We start from the raw sequence: 19,446 nt of genomic DNA on the forward strand, positions 1-19,446 counted from the left end.
CACTAAACGGCACACCTACCTACTCAGTTCATTAAGCCAGGAAGCTGAATGTCATCTTTTCCAAAGCCCCATCCACTCTTCCAATTCCATTTGCAAATTCTGTTCATTCTGTAAAATCTGTATCAGTTCTGTTCATGTTTATGTCCGTTAGTACTGCTGAAGGCCAACCCATAATGAACTTTCCCTAAAACCACAGCAAGAGACTTCTACCGTGGGATAAGACTTCCTCATTTCTGCTCTTGCCTCTTTTCTAATCTTTCTCTGTATTATCCTAGAGTGATTTTTTCAAATATGTAAAAACCTCTCACTGGTTTCCCACAGTATTCAGAATTCAATCCAAAATCTCCAGTAAGGTTAAGTCAGGTGCTGCACAGTCTTGGCTGTCTTCTCCAACTTCACTCCCTCCCCTCCAAAGTTCGACACTATCTTGCCACACTGGCTTTTCAGCTGTAACTAGCAAGGCTTTTCCTGATGCCTCTGCTTGAGCAGTAAGAACAGAACATACTCATCCTCTAGGTCTCAGCGTAATACGTGTCTCTTACCTTCGGTTCTAATAGTCTAAAAGTTTATTTTCTGCCCTTAAATCCTGGCCACATTTTCTCATAGCACTGTTTTTACTTGTCATTTACCACAATTTGACATATCTATTTACTTGTGTAACATCTGTCTGCTCTACTAGAACATGAGTCCATGAGGACAAGAGCTGTCCATCTGACTCTCCACTGTTAACCCACTAGGTCAGTTTATGTCTGACATGCAGCAGATGCTCCATAACTTATATTGTATGTATTTCTATCACGGCACTTATCACATGGTTCTCTACTTTTTACCTGTTTACCCTGCTTCTCTACTGAAGAGTAAGTTCTCCTGAAGTCTTTGGATCCCTAGGACATCAGCATGGAGTTCAGTAATGTTTAATAAATTGAATTATTCAACTCAACTGTAAGCTTCTTACGAGCAGGTGTCATATTTTGTCTGAACTTTTGTCATCTACCATGATTACACACACTAGGCAGCCATCACAATGCCATCAAGTCTGGTAGAAAGCCTCAATTTTACTTCCTGTGGGCACAGTAAAAAGAATTTAAATGCCAATTCTGCATCTATGAAAAATCCTTGTCATATATGTTAAGGCTCACATGCACTCTTGATTTATGGGCGTAAACATGGGAGACCAGGGAGTTTAAATGAGGAGGCGCTAAACATTTTTCCGATTAAAGTGCAGACTAACCAAGATTCTTTGTTTTTTTCTATCATGTCCTAGAATCTTCCTCACGTGTATAACATCTGATAAGAGTATATAATGTGGGCAAAAACTCAGGATCCTATGGAAAGAGACAAGTAAGTATTTTTGGATTAATGATCAACAGATAAACTTGCCTTGGGGAGCAGTCAGAAGCAGTCATTAGAGATAGAATCAGATTTCAAGTGTTCTTGGCCATCAGGGATGAGAGATACCATGAACCAGACAGACCACAGACCACACACAAAGCCTTCAGGTGGTGGCAACGAGGGGTGGAGATATGGCTAAGAACACCGAGTCACAGCACATTATTCATAGCCTAAGGATAATTAAAAATGCCATATTGTCCTCATGGTTTTGAACCCACTGAAATATCTTAAACTTACCTTACTTACCTCCATCCCTGGAGGCTGACCATAACCCTAGATTCCCAAAGTCTCAGTTCATGCTTCCAGTGTGAGAAGGCAAGCACTCCCCTTCCCTCAACGAATCTAAAGTCCATATGCAACAAAACTACTAACTCCCTCATTGCATTGCTTTTCTGGGTAAAATGGAGAAAAGATGATATTCACAAGGGGGAAAGAACCAAAGAACAGTGGAAATAGGAACAGAGAAGATAATAATATGAAAAGGCAAAGCTTTTCTCCTTTCTCCAAAAGACGAGCAGTGTGGCGGAAGCAGTTCTTCTAGAGACAAAAACAAAAAATCTTTAGGGTCACTCTAGGACCCAAACAAAGATCTCCCCAGAACAAAAGGGCTCCTGCTGCTGGCCCCAACAACTTTCTCAAAACAAGAACCAGCTAACAAAATGGAGGTACAGGGTGCAGGATTCAAAGTGCACAAGGAGGAAGCCTCTGAATGAGATGCTTGACCTTAGATAACAAGTGGGTTAAAACCAAGTTTCTGGAGCACAATAGGGTTCACATTCTCATCCCAGAGGTATTTTACTGGAGAACAACCACAGTGTACCCTCAGGTACCAGGTCACTAGAAGCTAAAAAGAACTGAACCTTTAAAACAGAACCAGTTAAACAAATTTCAGCACTGGAGTCCACAAACTGAAGGCAGATGACAAACAGGATTAAAATTGCTATACATTTCTCATCTATTCAGCTGGGGAAAAAGCCAAATGCTCTTTGCCTTGAGAGAAATATAGTCGTATCATTTGGAAACATCTGAGAGGGAAGAGAAGGGTGGGTGACGGGAAAAGCCATGGCTCAGATGGTAAAGTGATGTGCTTCTGGTAGAACAGCTTCTCTTCCGGGGACTACTAAGAAGCGTGCAGAGCGCTAGGCATTTGAGAGCCTACAGAGTACGAATGGACAGATGATCATCTTGGAAGTCTGTGATGGACTTTAAGCTTTTCTTCCTCCACAGACTGAAACCTCAAGCCCAGGGTGGTGTTCTTTGGCCTTGGCTCTACAGAATGTCAGGGAGAAAGGCCTCTGTCCTTTTTTGTCAGCATCTCCTTTCTGTTCACTGGAATATTTTCCCTTGGAGGGCGAGCTTTTTTTTTCTTTTTCCGTTCCTGAAAAACAACCAACTTCAGTAGTTGCTGGTACCTCTGTTGCAGATATTGTCCACAAATATCATTATCTAAAACGGCTGGCTGCTGTGTGATGTTGGTCCCCCAACATGCTGGCTCCATGTTACTGTGAGAAACGGACACAACAGACTCGTGCAGAATTTTGCCAATAGGTGCTGGTAGGATATGGGGTGCAATGAGTTATCACACCTCACAGATCCAAATTTTTTAAGTGTCCATGCTTCTCCCTAGGAAGAACGCTGATGATTTTCTCAAGCACAAATACGACTTTTATGTCTGTAGAGGCGGCACTTCCTGAGAACCGATGGCTGTTCTTTAAGTGTTAGTGCAGAGGTAATCATAGCCTGGAATCTTAACTTGCGAGGCCCACCTAGAACTAGCGTAAGAGCAAGTAGTTATCAAAAGAACTAGCACTGGAGATAGAAGTCATCTTGAGCCACATAATAAACTCGTCTACAGCTAGGATATTTCTGATGAGTTGATCCTCGATGACTTTTCACGGAGATGCACCAAGCCTAACATCCTTAACAAACACACGGGGAAAATTCTCTGCAGAGCTTTTGGTGTAGACAAATTAGTTCTATTTGCTCTTTTTAATGTCAGACAGGAAGGTTTAGGAAATAGAGTCTCACTTGGAGGCCACATCTGTGTAGGGATATGTTCCAAGACCTGGACTGCCAGGGTGTTGAGCTGAAGATAGAAACTGAGAACATCTGAGGTACAACCAGAATCACGGTCCAGTCTCTGAAGAAAGGGCGGGCCAGTGCCTAGCACCAGTGCTAGACAGCTTACATGGTAACTAAGCGATGTGTTCAAGAGTCGAATAAAGTGGTCCAAGGGTTAAATGATGAGAATTCAGGCCGAAATTTGATCCAGAGCAGGGATCCCTGATGCAGAGTTTTGTGCTTGGCTGGACCAATATTGTCAGAATTACACACTTGACAGCTGGAGTCATTGGGGAGGCACATTACCGAACAGAGAGCAATGCCAGCAGAACTGTGGCTTACAGAGACATTTGAAGAGGTGATAATCCTGTGAAAACTCCCAAAGATACTTAGGTGTTTTGACAGTCAAGGTTAACGTCCAGCAAAACAAGGTGTTACAAAGGTCTTGCCAGCATGTTCAGAAACAGTTTTATTAAAAGGAGCAACACTGAACACATTAAAATACAACTCCAGGGAACTATCTGCCACAAATATACTTCCCCCACCCTGCCTGTGAACAATACATTCCGTCTGGCTGGGGGACACGTACTGATTAGGGTTGCCAAATGAAGGCAGTTTGGCAGTTGTCAACAGACTGGTATATTTTGAATTACTTCAAGGCTCTGACTGGGAGTATGTACCCCAAGAGTGATATCCAGTGTTCATCCTTAGAGAAATGATTAGCCTCTTCCAGGCTAACCAGTCGTCCATCTTGCCTACTTATTCCATTTTATTTCTGCCTTATTGGTATACCTTAAGAGAAAATACATGATCAGTGTGATCAAAATGTTAAGTGTTCTGTTTTGAATACAATATCAAGTTTGTCTGGCTTTAAAATTTTTATTCTTAGAAATAAAAAACTGGGACTCTCTGCTCAGGTTTTAGACAGGGCTCAGAACAGATTTACGAAATGTGAATATCCTCCTTCCCTGAACCTTATTAAGCACAACTGTATGACACTTCGTCATGTTAAATAACACGCTGAGGAACCCAGTTAGGGTCATAGCACCAAGGGGGAAGACTGATTCTAGATGGCAATTAAATTAGCCCAACTGTGCCTCCTATTGATTGCAAAAAGAAGCAGGAGGCTACTGCCCTATTCATATCCCAAACAACCTCATTTTAGAAATTATTTGAGGAAAATGGTATTTTATTTTTTTTTTAAAGATTTTATTTGAGAGAGAGAGAGAAAGTGTGCATGTGAGCAAGCATGAGTGGGGTGGAGGGGGAGAGGGAGAGGGTGAAAAAGACTCCCTGCTGAGCAAGGAGCCCAACACAGGGGTCAGTGACCTGAGCCAAAGGCAGGTGCTTAACCAACTGAGCCACCCAGGTGCCCTCAGGAAGGTGATATTTTAAAAGGGTATAAAGAAGTGACGTATTTGTATTTATGTCTCTGGTAGGGAGAACATTTTAAAAGTTCCTTCCAATGTTGTTTGTATGGGTTTTTTTGGGGGATCTACTACCAAAAAAAAAAAGAAGAAAAGCATATAGCTATTTCTTCCATTGCACAAGAAGTTATAAAGCTGCATTTTAAGAGGGGATGAAATTAATCTTTTTAATTTAATGTTCTGGCAATAGCTATACTGGATTCCAAGCTGGAATTTCCTCAACATTGCCAATGTCTGTTGAATACCTATAATCATTTGGAAATGTTAAAAAGATTTAGCTAAGTATTATTAATAAGATGGCATAACTCAAGAGCACAAATAGGAACTACTCTGTGATGTGCCTTGTTTTGGGGGGGGGGGTAGGCATGTTGCCTGCAAAAACACATAGACATGATCCAGAGATTATAAGCATCATGGGGACAAAAGAGGGGAAAGGATTTTACTAGTGAAGCCAGTGTCTTTATAGATATCAATCCCATACTCCTTCTGGTAAGTTACCTAGTTTGGGAACACATGCATCATTGCTCCTTGGAAACTGGATACACACTCTATCTCCTTTCAAGCCTCTTGGCAACCACAGCTTCCAATGGGCGCCCTCTATTTCTGACCATTAGATGTAAACTCTTCACCCTCTGTATTCCCTGTTTATTGGGGCATGAGAAGCAACACAGATGGGACTTCCCAACATCTACAGCATGGTTTGATGCAGCATAATAGAAGCACACATTATATGGAACCGCTGAAGTTCTGCAGATTCATTTAAGTTCTTCAGGATACTCACGCATGCCCACAAAATCAATCAGCACAGTATTTACCTGTAAGCTACAGGCATTCCTTCCAGTGTGAGAGCGGACAGACAGAATACCAATGTACATGTTCACTTCTGCAGTGAGAACAATGGCCAGCCAGGGCATCCACCCAGCGGCTGTAGTGCAGCTGTGGTTGTGGTGTCAGATTCAACTCCTCTGCACTGGCAGAGTGCTCAGAGAAGCCAAATGAAATCACCACCTTGCTGCTACCATCTGCCCGAACTCTGCAGAGCAGTCACGTATAATCTACTCCTGGTACCTTAGAAAATACCCACCCTTCGCATCCAAGAGGGGGCAACAATACACCAAACATACAGCGGCCATTCCTTCCTATGAGCGGGGAACAAAACACAGGTGTTTTTGTCTTGAAAGACAGCTGTATGTCATGTGTAAGTAGCTGGGTATATACCAGGTGATCTGCGGCGCTAGCAGTACAGACCAGGATTCATCGTACTCAGCAGTGTTCAGTTCAATATAAGAAATGTAGTCTATCATGGTACGTAGTTTAGGTATGTAGTTTACTGTGGAAAACTGATATTTTTACTTAGAGGTAAAAGCAAAATCCTTACTGAGTATCCATTTGGCCACGAAGAGACACCAGATATGAAACCACATCATATCTGTCTGCATTCCACACAGAAGTGCACACACTGCATCCACTTGTGTACGGTTAGGGTGCTAGTTTGGATAACGCCTCTTTGGTGCATATGGTAACATTACAGGCTCTTCTTTGAGAGAAGGGGCCAATTTAATGCATATCTCGTGGGTATACATCAGGACTATCTCTTCTGTAGATACTGGAAGAAAGAATGTATTAGGGAAATGCCTTTTGTTTCCAGGAAAGCTAAGAAAAAGGGAGACCGTTGAGAGCTGAAGTGTTTTTGCCCTTTTTATTTCCCCTCAAACGGTAACCCAAGCATGCGAGCAAACAGGGGATCTGCAGCACAGGCACGGCAGCAATCTCTCAAGCAGCACTTTCCATAAACCTGGTTAACATCTGGACCGGCAGCCATTTGGAATGAAGAGTCGAATCTCTGCTGCCCACTGCAGCGCAGCATGGCACACACCAATGACCCTGGGGCACTCCTCCTGCTGTGGAGGCTCCCAACGACACGTGAGCTGGGGACAGACAGAGGTTTATCCTCTTCCGATCGCCTGCAACTCATGTTGCAAGCTGAACTTGCTGGGTTTGTCACCGAAAACGCAAAGCTTCTCTGCATCTCCTGATGTATGTTTAAAAAAAGCAGCAAGGCCCTTCACACAACGTTCATGTTCTTATTGTTTGCTTGAGCGTTTCTGATTTGTTGGGGGGGAAGAAAAGACCCTTGACGTACGAAGTTGGGCTTAACTCCCCAGAGCCCAACTCTCCCAAGGTAACTCACTGCTTCAGGGTACTTTACCTTCGTGTGGGGCTGGGTCTTGATGGAGCCGTATTCATATTTCTTCTTTCCGCTGCCTTATTAATATCTGAAAAGAATAATCAACCCATCTGTTCAATGCTATGGAATAAAAACAAAATCATCAGCACATTTCAAATGAAAGCAACAACAAAAAAACTACAATGACAACCAGATGGTGTAAGAAAATCCATTCAGCAGACACACTGTCACTTGGGCAATTTTTATTAAGTTAGGGTAGGTTTGGTAAGGAATGTCCCTCAGTTTATGCTTTAACATGCTATCAAGTCCTAAACCTAACTGCCCCCTCCAAAAGTAGAAAAAGTTGCCTTCTAAACCCTTCGAGTGCCAGCTCCAAGATTCTTTTTTGAGGGCAGGAGAGTGGGAGAAAGACAGGAAAGACAGAGTTATAAAACAAAAAAAACAAACAAAACAAACAAAAAAAAAAAAAACCAAAAAATGAAAGAAAGAAAAAAGAAAAAAAAAGCAGCAAAGGAAAATAATTCCATTTTATGTTACAAAGAAGAAACAGCCGGACTCTATTGCTTAAAACTGCCAATATGCCATGAAGCGGGGCCTACTTTTAATGTAGGGGCCTACTTTTAATGTTGTGTTGCATTCCGTTGTATAGAATGTTCCAGAATGAGATGTAGAAAAGTATATTGTTTTCCTAAACGAAGTATATTACATGTTAGCAACTACAAACCTCACAGGTAAGTACTTCAGAATAAGAACTGGCATTTGGTTAGGTAGTAAAACACTCCACACAGGAAGTTTTCATTAGAGAAGTGTGGCATTTACAACCAGGTAAGGGAGAACAGTGGAATCATACAAACTTACAGAAAAGCCAGTTTGTGCAGTTAAGGCCTACTTGCTAAAAACAAAACAAATCTGCTTTGCAAAAACTGAAATGAATAATAAAAACACCATGTATGAGTAAGAACTGATGAATTATCTAAAGAAATGTAGCAATCTATGTCGAAAGATAACAGGACAATTTTTATGTGACTTACAGATTAATAAACGTATTAAAAATTTCAATCTTTGGTTGCATGAAGAAATGAAACTGTGTCCTGCTGCAGTGTAGTTTTGTTCTCCATGTTCCATATTAAGCAACTGGCAGTGTATCTAATGACATTAAATGGTATTAAGCACTCACATAATTAGAGTAATTTAAAATAGTAATTATGTATTTAAAAAATTCCAACCAGAGTCCTATGGTGTGAGAGATCACAGTAATAACATAGAACTGAAGAGGTCTGGTACAGACCTTACCCCGCTATGCTGTCAACTTTGAGTTCCTATTTAAGTGAGAATAATCTTCAGTTCCATTTTAAGTCAGAGTTTCTATTGTATCTAGGAGAAGAATGACTTTTGATAAACTGAAGGTAACATAAATTTAAACAATAAGAGAAGCATATTTCACCCTAAGTTGCCTCTCACATTTTCAATTAAGTAGACAAATGCTATCATCCCTCTATTAAAAAAAAATAAAACTAAAAAAATAACATCTATACAGGACTTGGCCAATAGTAATATCTGACCATTGCTTTGGTATGCCAAGTAGCACTTTCACTTACAACCCCAAAAGCTCAGCAATAGCTGAACTGCACATTATATAATGATTAGTTCTTTTATGTGTTTTTGTGAAGAATATTGGTTTAGGTTTCGAAGGGCCTACTGACCTAGTCTACTTACTTATACTGCTCTCTAATATGGGGTGATTATGATTCAGAAAGAATTGTTTAAGTAGTTTTGTTTAAGTAGTTTTCAAAGTATCTATGGAATATACTGAGGGTATTAGGGTTGTGAAGATTTCTTTTAAATAAGCACAGGATCTCCCAGCAGGATTCCAGATATTATTGGATGGTCTTGTGAATAAAGAAAACTTCTCTACTCAACATTGACTTGACTTGAACATTTAGGTTAGAGTACAGAACATATGGTACCATTTTAGTGGGCACGTTTCTATTAATGTGATATAATTTGCTTACATGGTATGAAAAGGACTATTACACTATAAAATTATATTCATTTCTGTGAGCACCTACATATTAGTACTGGGGAGACCAAAGTAGTCATGTATTATATACACTTTTGGGGCAAAGCTGGCTCCAGTTAGAATGAAGGAGGTAAATATTTTACTTTGAAGTTAGTGAAATTTTTTTGCAATTATTTGAGAGATTATTTAAAGTTCAAGATTATTTTATCTTTAAACCATTTGATTATAATTTGCCTCCTACTACCTATTTTCACTAAATAGTCTAAAGCAATTACATCTGGATGGTGTGGCTTATGTTTCTTCTGTAAAAAAGAAAACTCTCAGACCATTTTAAGTTTCTTCTTAAAGCCAAGTATTTGTTTATTATTCACCTCTATTTAAGAGTTCCTTATACCTCCATCTTGGGTGAGATATGGAGAAAATGAGACCTGAAGTTTTTGATAGTTTCACTGCCACCCAAGAGAGCTGCTCAGGTTAGAGGAGGGTTGGGGGTGGGTGGGTTTCAGTTAGAGTTATGAAAGCAAAACTGTTATCACCACCAAGACCGATACACAAAAAAATCCTAACAAATGGTCACATAGAACTTTTGGAAAACCTGTGAGTTCAGAAATACAGGAAGAATAGAGAAGCTGCCAAAAGTAAACTTCAGGGAACTGGTCACAAAGCATAATTAAGATGTAAAGAGTCAAGGAAAAAACCCTTGTCCTAACCCCTCTCCCCCTTTTGTTGGTCACATAATTTAATAACCCACCAACTGGGAGGTTGGAGGTTTGTTTGAAAATGCAAATATTGGGACTGGTAAAGGGGGCTTTTGTATTAATTGGTTAATTAGATTTTTTCCTTCTTAACTCTTTACAGAGATATATAATCTACACCAAGGAAACAGAAATAATGTTAATATAAAGGAAAAGAAAAAAAAGATGGAAAGATAATCTGGCCACCTTTCTGGACATTAGGTAGGGAACCATAATTGGAGAGAATTTAATCAACAAGAGGGTAGTGGCAACTTTGATGTTTCTTTCCACTCCTGCTCTATCTCATCCTGGCCAAATGCCCTTAAGACCTGAAGTCAGTCTCTCATTGTCTCTTTCACCTCAGCTTGGTTGGCACCTCCATACTTTGTTAGCTATATTAGCTATGTGAATGCCATTCAAAATCACCATCACAAGGTACCTTGGCCTGAATATCTTCTAAGGTTTCTTCTGAAAATAGTTAAAAGCACTTTTCAGTTAAGGATTTTTAGGCAAGAAAAATAACACCAACTGAAGGGATCTACATAAAAGGAAACAAACCAGAAAATAATCTAGAAAACACGATGTCACACAGGAAGTGTCAAAACTGTTTTAAGTCACAAAAGACTGGGGTAAAGAACTTTCAAAGAATGACACAATGACTACTGTACAATTTTAGTTTAGACTAATATGCTAGACAGGGTTCACACAATGGTCTTTGTACAATGCTATAAATAAAAATGCATGTTTCATTCATAGTACCAAGAATGGCTTTGCTCTATTTTTTCTAATTGTACCATCATAAAAACAACTCTTTTCACCTTAAAATCAATTTTTATCACAAGCTATCATAATGGAAAACCATAAGGACTATTCTAGCACGAACTGCTGCACTTAGTGACAGTATCACTGTTGGGACTGCTGGATGCTGAAGGAACCCAGAAGCCCATATAATTTTGATGTGATTATAAATGAACTAAAATTCCCCAAAGGCTTAGTTGAAAACCAACTAATAATCAGTAATTACTAAATTGGAACTATGTAATGATAAAGATAATGCCACTTGAAAAACCGTACTGACAAGAAAGAGGTTATCACACATTAAATTCCCCAAATTGGGATGGGAAAGGATTGAACTTCTCACTTAAACTACATTTATGAAGATGGCCTTGATGGTATACTATAACATCAGGGATATGTAACAAGTTATAATGCAATGAGTCAGGGATAAGAGAATGCCCTGCTTGTTTCTCAATCCATTAAACTTACTTTAAAAACTATGCATTCCCAGTGACTCTTAATCTCACAAAACAAACTGAAGGTTGCTGGGGGGAGGGGTGTTGGGAGAAGGTGGGTGGGATTATGGACATTGGGGAGGGTATGTGCTTTGGTGAGTGCTGTGAAGTGTGTAAACCTGGAGATTCACAGACCTGTACCCCTGGGGATAAAAATATATGTTTATAAAAAATTAAAAATTAAAAAAAACCCAAAAAACAAAAAACTATGCATTCCCTCATATTGGATTCTTTCTTTCATCCTCTAATTAAAATAGTGATTATAGGGATGCCTGGGTGACTCAGTTGGTTAAGCGGCTGCCTTTGGCTCAGGTCATGATCCCAGCATCCTGGGATGGAGTCCCACATTGGGTTCCTTGCTCGGCAGGGAGCCTGCTTCTCTCTCTGTCTCTGCCTGCCACTCTGCATGTGCTCGCTCTGGCTCTGACAAATAAATAAAATCTTTAAAAAAAATAGATTATATCTTTAGCTATATTAGATTATTATTCCTAGGTACAGGAATGGGGGAAACAATGATAACTTCTATTTACAGAATGCTTACTCTGTACCAGAGCCTGTACTAAGAACATCATGTGCATTATCTCATTTAATCCTTTCTACAATGCTTGGAGGTTAAGTGCTATGATCTCTATTTTGCGAATGAGGAAATTTGAGATTTAGAGAAATTAACTGACTTTTCTTTCTTAGATCACATGATGGTCAGGAGGCAGAGCTAGGATTCAAATCCAGATTTGTCTGACACCAAAGTGCTTAACTATTATACTATACTGCCCCAACAGGGAACAGAAAAACATGGTTTCCATTATGAACACTTGCTAAGACTCCCTGATCAAAATGACAGAACCTGGGAGAGGCCCAGTCTATGCCAGTCACACCAATGTTTAAGTGCCCCAGATACCCAGCAGGGCAGAGCCCACTTATTAAATTCCACTTCGGTTTCTATCACCTCAAACTACAGTTGACCCTTGAACAAAGCAGGGGTTAGGAGTGCTGTTCCCATGCAGCGAAAAAACTCGACTACCTAAAAACTTAACGGCAGCCTACTATGGACCAGAAGACCTACTGATAACATGAACAGTCAATTAACATGTATTTTTGTATGTTATATGTATTATATACTGTATTCTTACAATAAAGTAAGGTAGAGAAAAGAAAATGTTATTATGGAAACCGTAAGGAAAACACATCTACAGTACTATAAAAAAATTCACATATAAGTGGACTTGTGCAGTTCAAACCCAGGTTTTCAAGGGTCAACTGTACAATGTTTCTGACTTTGGTACCAATATTCTACTCACTTCAACACTTCAGGAAAAAATTCTACATCATTTAATTTTCTGCCCTTTTTACTTCTTTCGAGGAAAGAGCACTCACCTGATCAGCATGTCTGAGTTCTAGTCCTAATGGGAGTGGTGGATAGTTAGTCATTTGATTTCTCTAAACCTGATGAAATGGATACTCTACCTGTGTTGGTTATGCTGATTCAAGGACAGCATCAGCATCACTAATTTAGACTCACAAAGATGGAGCTAATCTAAACTGGTAAAACAACCTGAGCTACAAAAAATGTAAAATACAGGCTTATTTAACACAGGTAAAATTTCCGCTGAACTGTACAAACAGAAATCCTTACAGAATTGAATTAACACACTTGAAAACAGTTTCTAATCAGCTCAATAGGATGCCTCCAGGCCTACTATGTGTCACACTGTGTACTATGCCTTACACATACAGAAATAATAAGGCTAAAGTCTCTGCTTTAAAGGAGTTCACTGTTTAATAAAGGAGAGTGGAACATACAAATGGATAATCATAACCTAAAGCAGGTTTACTGCAGAGACAATGAAGGCTAGTATGGCAGGGAAGAAGAGACTGAAAAGAGTAAGGGGTAGGAGGGACATAGAGGCGGCAGGGATGGCCTAAAGGAAGAGTCCTGCAGGACGAGTAGTTCCAAAAGTTCAGAAAGAGAAGAGTCATTCCAGCCCATGTAAAGGTGAAGGAATGGCGTGAAGAACATAATTAGTAAGTTCAGTGTAGGAAGTTTAGTGTAGGGAATAGGGGGACAGGAGGAAGAAAAGAGAGAAGAATTACAGATGCAAGCCAGAGTTAGAAAAAGGTCACAAAAAACTTTGCTGCTGAAAAGGAAAAAATTGGTGGCAAGAGGGTCTGTGTACATTGAGCTACCATAATAGAGTCTCAGTGAAGCTAAATTAATAAAGGATTCCTATACGTATATTATCCAAAAAAGGGGGGAAGGAGTATTTAAACCTAAGATATTCAAAATATTAACTATAGTAATAATTTTCAAGGATCATTGGTTTGACAATGAAGGGTACAGGAATGAGAAAAGTATTTAAAAGGTTATGAATCTACCTTCAATAAAGGAATATAAAATAAACTTGGGGCCCAAGTCAGGAATTAATAGCCAACAATATTAGTTTAACCCACTGTTCTGGAAGAAACAGACAACCAAGCACCCTTCCTTAGTTTTTCCTAATACTTAAACAAAGGAACAAAGAAACAACTTAGTGTGATTAAAAAAAAAAAACACCTAACACACAATTTACCATATTAACTATTATTTTTTTTAAAGTAAGCTCTATACCTAATGTGGGGCTTGAACTCACGACTCAAAGAGTAGCATACTTGACCAGCTGAAACAGCCAGGTGCCCCTCATACGAACTATTTTTAAGTGCATGGTTTAGTACATTGAATATATTCATACTGTTGTACAACAGATCTTCAGAACTTTTTCATATTGCGAAACAAAAATTTATACCCATTAAACAGTTTCCCATGTCCCCTCTCATTTACACACACACACACACACATATTTTTTCATTCTTCACGTCGCATTCCTTTCATGAAGATATCAGTACCACCCGAGAAGATGGCTAAACATCATTCTCAGACCTCCTCACAAACTTTGAGAATCTGAGGATGAAGCCTGGGAACCCGTATTTTAATAAGCTTCTCAGGTGATCCTTGGCAAGTATTTGGGAACTGTATTATCTATTTATCCCTTAGCTTATGTATAACATATACTTAGATCCTCCATTTAGAAACCTCTTTAAACTCCTGTATTCAAGGAGTAATAACCCATAAACATAATGCCACAAAGAAAACGTCATGACAATGGCTAAAATCTGTCAAAGTATAACCCCTGAAAACAGTATAGAAAACATAATCATGTAGCTACCTCCAAAGGAAATGGAATCATGAACCCACGTTTCCTCTGTACTAAAGTTAGTAATAACATCCAACTGTAAGGTCAGTGTCCCTGCCCCCCCAAGGAGGAGTGTATACCAACAACTTCTCTTCGATTTTATCTGATCATTTAAAAAGTATACTGAAAACTTAAGCTTTTTCCCCCAATTACCTAGTTATAAAAGAGCAAGAAAAATATTTTCCACTGAGCTTGCCACTTTTTGATAGCATATTATCCAGTTCTTTGGCTAATAAATGGCAAAATTTCAACTAAAGTTCTCTCTAAATTCTGCAAACTAGACTTGTTGATACTGTTTTGCTGGCAGGGGCTAAAACTCCTGCTTCTTTTTAGGCATCTGGTTTTCATATATAAATTCATCTCTTTGCAAGAAGAAAAAAATGGTCACACATATGATTTCACATCCACACCACTAAAAGCAAAGTGGAGGACATCTACATTTAATAAGCAGACCATGGAATCTTGGTAGGTCTGCTTTCTTTGTTTTCAAGAGGTAAAAGCATCCTACTGATGCAAATGGAGGAATTAAAATACTAAAAACTCTACAGATATTCTAATTATTGCTATTACCTCTAGTTCAAACCATGAAGCCAAAGAACATTTTATAGTTAAATTACAGTTTTGCTTAAAATGTATACCAACCATAAACCAGAGTTGCCAATTCCTATTAGTAATCTGGGATATGAATAGATTAGTACTAGAATCTGCTTCAATCTTCTATTTCTAGTGAAAACTCATTTTCTAAAGCCTAAATCTGGGGTTCTCAAAACTATGTGTACATAAAAATTGCAGGGTTTGCTTCTGAAAGGTAGATTCTCCAGCCCCCAACTCCAGAGCTGGGGGGATGGGAAGCTGAATACAGATTTGTATTTTCAACAAGCTGTTCTAGGGACTGATGCTGTTCTGAAATAAGTTTATAATCTTAAATTTTTGTACTGAACGAAATAATATTTTTCTTATTTTTTTCTTTTGGATATCAAGAATAATTTCTGAAGAGACATTTAAAAATAAATTTCCTGTATCATCTCTGATGGTAAATACATGTTATTACTATCTCAGTCTCCAACTGGATAATTAAGTATACTCACTTAAAGCCAAATTACTCATAATTCAAAGTTCTCCAAAGCTTGCTCACTAACTGCAGGATCAACCTAATCTTCTATAATTCAATCACTCTAGATCCAATCCAGGGGACCACTCAAGATATTTCATAGAGCTCAAGTTATAAGATATTTTGCTTTCTAAATGTTTTCCAATGCAACTTAAGTTGCCCTCATCCTTGCCTAAAGTTGTCAGTCTTTATGTAGGTCAACAATAATATTGTTTTGAATAGGAAATAAAAGGTCAAGAGTATTATGGTGTGCAAAAGTTCTGATTTTTTTGAGGAGAATTTTCTTAACATAAAAATAATTGATAATGAGCACTGGGTGTTTTACACAACTGATGAATCACTGAACTCTACCTCTGAAACTAATAATACACTATATGTTAATTAATTGAATTTAAATTAAAAAAAGAAAAAAGCACTTGGTCCAGTTGACCTATTATTTCTTTTGTTTGTTTCTGGGTGGTTTTTTTTTTTTTTTAGTGATAGGCTAAAGAATGAAAATGACCATCCCTATAAATATTCATATCTGGTGGTAATAAAACCACCATTTAAAAAGCAGCAGGCATGCTGGTATTATATATTTAGCTGTCAGTATACTTCATACTTCTCTAATGTGCTATGGCTTCAGACAGTGGCCTTACCCTGATCCTTTCATTAACGCTTCTCATTAATGAAAGTAGCATAAAGGGTAATATTCTGTTGGTCACTGCCCTTTTAACTTCTTGATAGTTCAACTCTGCTTAAGCCAAATAGTCTAGACAAATGTGTACACTGTTCACAGGACAAATCTTTTGGCACAAAAAAAAAGCTGACTGAGCTTTAAAACCACCTGTCTCAAAACACATGGTAATCATTAGTAAACCACAAGGTAAAGAGAGGAAACAGAGCATGGCAGAAAGAACAGTCAGTTTGGGAAAACACTAGGACCTAAACATGTACATAGGAGGATAGCAAGACAACGGTACCAATGATATCGTCCTCTCTTGGACATCTACAGTGCATATGTTTAGTATATTAAAGTTCTGGTACTTTAAGGACACCTCTTTATCTCATTATTTCCCAATTTTGCTTGACCACAAAATCTTACCTTCAATAGTATCCTGAATATGTTCTACTAAGTATATGATTTGGGCAAAAAAATCTAACTTCTCTGAGCCAATTACTTCCTCATAAGCAAAAAAAATTTAATAATATCAGCCTACCTATCTCACAAGATGATTAGTGGGAGCAAATGAAATGGTACTGTAAACCTGCTTTTAAATCATATGCACTGAGGGTTGTATGTGATCATTACCATTAAGAGTAATAGTTTAGGAATAGACGTTTCATTCTTTATGTGGGGAGTCAAAAACAAAGAAACAAAGATAGTTGAAAGGAATAAAATTTTAAACACATTTCCTCCACAGGTATCTCATTCAAATATTAAATGCATTTCCTCCACAGGTTTCTCAATCTCTTACAAGTACAAATGAATTCCAATACTTCTCACAGTAGTAACAACCATACAAAGGCACTGCCATCTGCAGGCCACAGGGATAGAATGCTTGCAATGGTTCTTAAGAATGAAGTTTCAAATCATGAGGCATTCTTTTTTCTTTTTTTTTTTTTAAAATCATACTTCTAAAACCTTTCTCCAAAGGACTTAGCTTTTGAGCACTGCACTGGTAGCTAGAACCTCCATGTACTGAAGTTCGGAAACAGACCTGAGTAAAAAATTCTCATTTCTTCTCTAAACAGGACTGATCACCTTAGCCTTATATAAGTTCTACATTTTGCTCTTACCAAGGTAACTCCAAGGCATGTGGATTTTTTTTTTCTTAGACTTTGAAGAGACAACGCCTGAATGGTCTGAGCAGACTTTTCTGAGTTTCCTTTCCGTGAATTAAAGTAAATCTGCTCTCTCACACACACAATGTTTATGAAGGGACTACAGAGAGAACAGACTGTTTACATAAATAAGTTAATCTGTCAATGCCTCCCTTTGTTTGAAAAACCTAATTAGCTTTTTTCAACAATGCATCAATTGGCAGCATCTGATCTAGCCAGGAGAAAGGAGCTCCTAATGCCTCTTGAAATGTGTGCTGTTTACTGGCATGTGAGTCTGAACCACCTGCAGCTAGAAAAATTCCTTCCACTGGGTCCTGGAATACAGTTTCTCCAGCACATTCTACAAGGAAAACTACAATTTCTATGTTTTAAGTTAAAAAATCATGTCAGAAGTTTCAAATGAAGAGGACACGATGACACGTGTCATGACACGAGCTAAAAGAAAGGCAAAGAAACTAGAATATAGGAAGAAACAGATGTTAAATAGCTAAGTGATCTCCAATACCCACAATGCAAAAGCCTGGGCTTTACTGGTTGGAAAAAGGCAACATGAAAGTACGTTTTCACACCCGGACTGACTCATACAGAAAACATTAAATCTAGAGTTGTCAAAAACTAAAACTGCTCCATGGTCATACGCAGAAACAGTCAGGTGGTTACCATGCCACAATGCTACAAGAAAACTGAGGAGGCACACCGGCGCACTGGAGCTGACAGTTCCTGCAGTTCCCTGGGTCTAGCGCTTGTAAGTCAATAATGAGAACAGTTTACAACGAAAAAGCCTTGTAGTATCATCATCCCCAAGTTATTGGAGCATTTCACGGAATCCGCTATGCCTCAGGGGAAAAAATCTACGCACAGAGCGAAAGCCAGGACGACAATTAACCCCGTACTCCTAGGGCAGCGTTTCCCAAAGCGTGGAACGCAGAATAACTTCAGGAGGAACAAGGACGCACTGTTTAATAGATAGGTATTTATTTTTTATGAGCATTAGGAAAATAACTGGCTTTCCATTATACGGTTTGTGATTTACGTTTCCACCTTGAACAAATGTATTTAAGGAGGAGGAAAAAGGAGTCAGTTTAAAGAAAAAAATTAACATTTGGTAAATAAATAACAGTACAGAAGGTACACGACAGAAAGGTGTCACGCGAGAGACTGAAATTTGGGAAACGCCGTCCTCAAAAAAGCCCCCGGCGGGTCGTGGGGAGCGGAGAGTGACCTGGGTCAGGAGACAGAAGAGCCAGCAGGTTGGGGCGTTGGCTCTGTCGCTAGTTTCCACGGTAACCTCGGGCACAGTTTCTTTCCCCATCCTCGGGGCCCGGGGTCCGCGTTATAAACTGAGTGGAGGTATCACGCGACAAGGAGACAGACGCCCCGAAGATGCTGTCAAGGGGCCGCGAGGCGGCGGCGACGGGGGCCAGCGTTCGGTTCGCGGCACGGCGCTGCACGCCCGGTAGAACGCCCGGAGAGGCGGGCCACCTCGGTCCGAGTTCGAATCCCGCCTGCGCCACCGACTCGCTGAAGACCCGCAGGCGAGCGACTTCACAATTTCGAGAAAGGGACGCGGGGTGTGCAGGCCTATCCTACAGACAAGCTCGGAGGACTACTGTCGGCGGTTCGCGCACAAACAGGCGGCCGCGGTGCGGCGCCGCCCGGACCCGAGCCCACCACCGGCCGCCCCGGCCGTCCCGGCCTGGGCTTGACGGGAGCCAGAGGCCGCGCCCCGCACCGGGCATGCGCAGCTCCGCGCGCACCCGGAGAGGAGCCGAGGCCGCGGTCGCGCGTCGAGCGGGCCCTCCCGCCTCAGCCTCCCCATCCGGCCCGGGCCCCTCAACCGCCTGCCGTGAGCCCCACGCCTCGGCGGACGGCCACCGCTTCCCAGCACTCACCGCTACCAGCGCGGCGGGCTCCCGGCCGCTCCTTCGCCTCAGGCCCGCCCCTGCCGCCTCCACCTCAGCCCACCTGCCCGCCGTAGGACAAAGGCGCCACCAACCGACCGGCGCGGGCACGAGGCAATGGCGGCCGGGGCGGAGAGTGGGGGCAGAGGGCGCGCACGCAGCGGCAGGCGCGGCAATGTCGCAAGAGCGCGTGGGTTTACGGCAGGGCTGAGTTGGGCGTCGATCTCCTTAGCAATCAGGGCGGGGAAGTGGCTCCCGGCGGCCGTTGA

The 19,446-nt window shown here is 40.4% G+C and overlaps 1 protein-coding gene across 4 annotated transcripts in view; it reads right to left on the reverse strand.

Moving 5' to 3' along the window:
- The window catches only part of NCOA5 (nuclear receptor coactivator 5), a 30,151-nt gene extending 10,792 nt beyond the window's left edge, over nt 1-19,359 (reverse strand). The window contains exons 1-2 of one of the 4 annotated variants that reach the window (XM_082744744.1): nt 19,169-19,359; nt 7,090-7,156 (exon numbers count right to left, since the gene is read on the reverse strand). In XM_082744744.1, the coding sequence (XP_082600870.1) occupies nt 7,090-7,127 (38 nt within the window). In that variant the 5' untranslated portion in view covers nt 7,128-7,156; nt 19,169-19,359. The remainder of the gene's footprint in view (nt 1-7,089; nt 7,157-19,168) is intronic. The other 3 variants (XM_082744746.1, XM_082744745.1, XM_082744747.1) reach the window with 3 other exon arrangements.
- Nucleotides 19,360-19,446: the final 87 nt, after the last annotated feature.

The sequence above is a fragment of the Mustela nivalis genome (genome assembly GCF_964662115.1).
Source record: "Mustela nivalis genome assembly, chromosome: 8".
Classification (NCBI taxonomy): Eukaryota; Metazoa; Chordata; class Mammalia; order Carnivora; family Mustelidae; genus Mustela; species Mustela nivalis.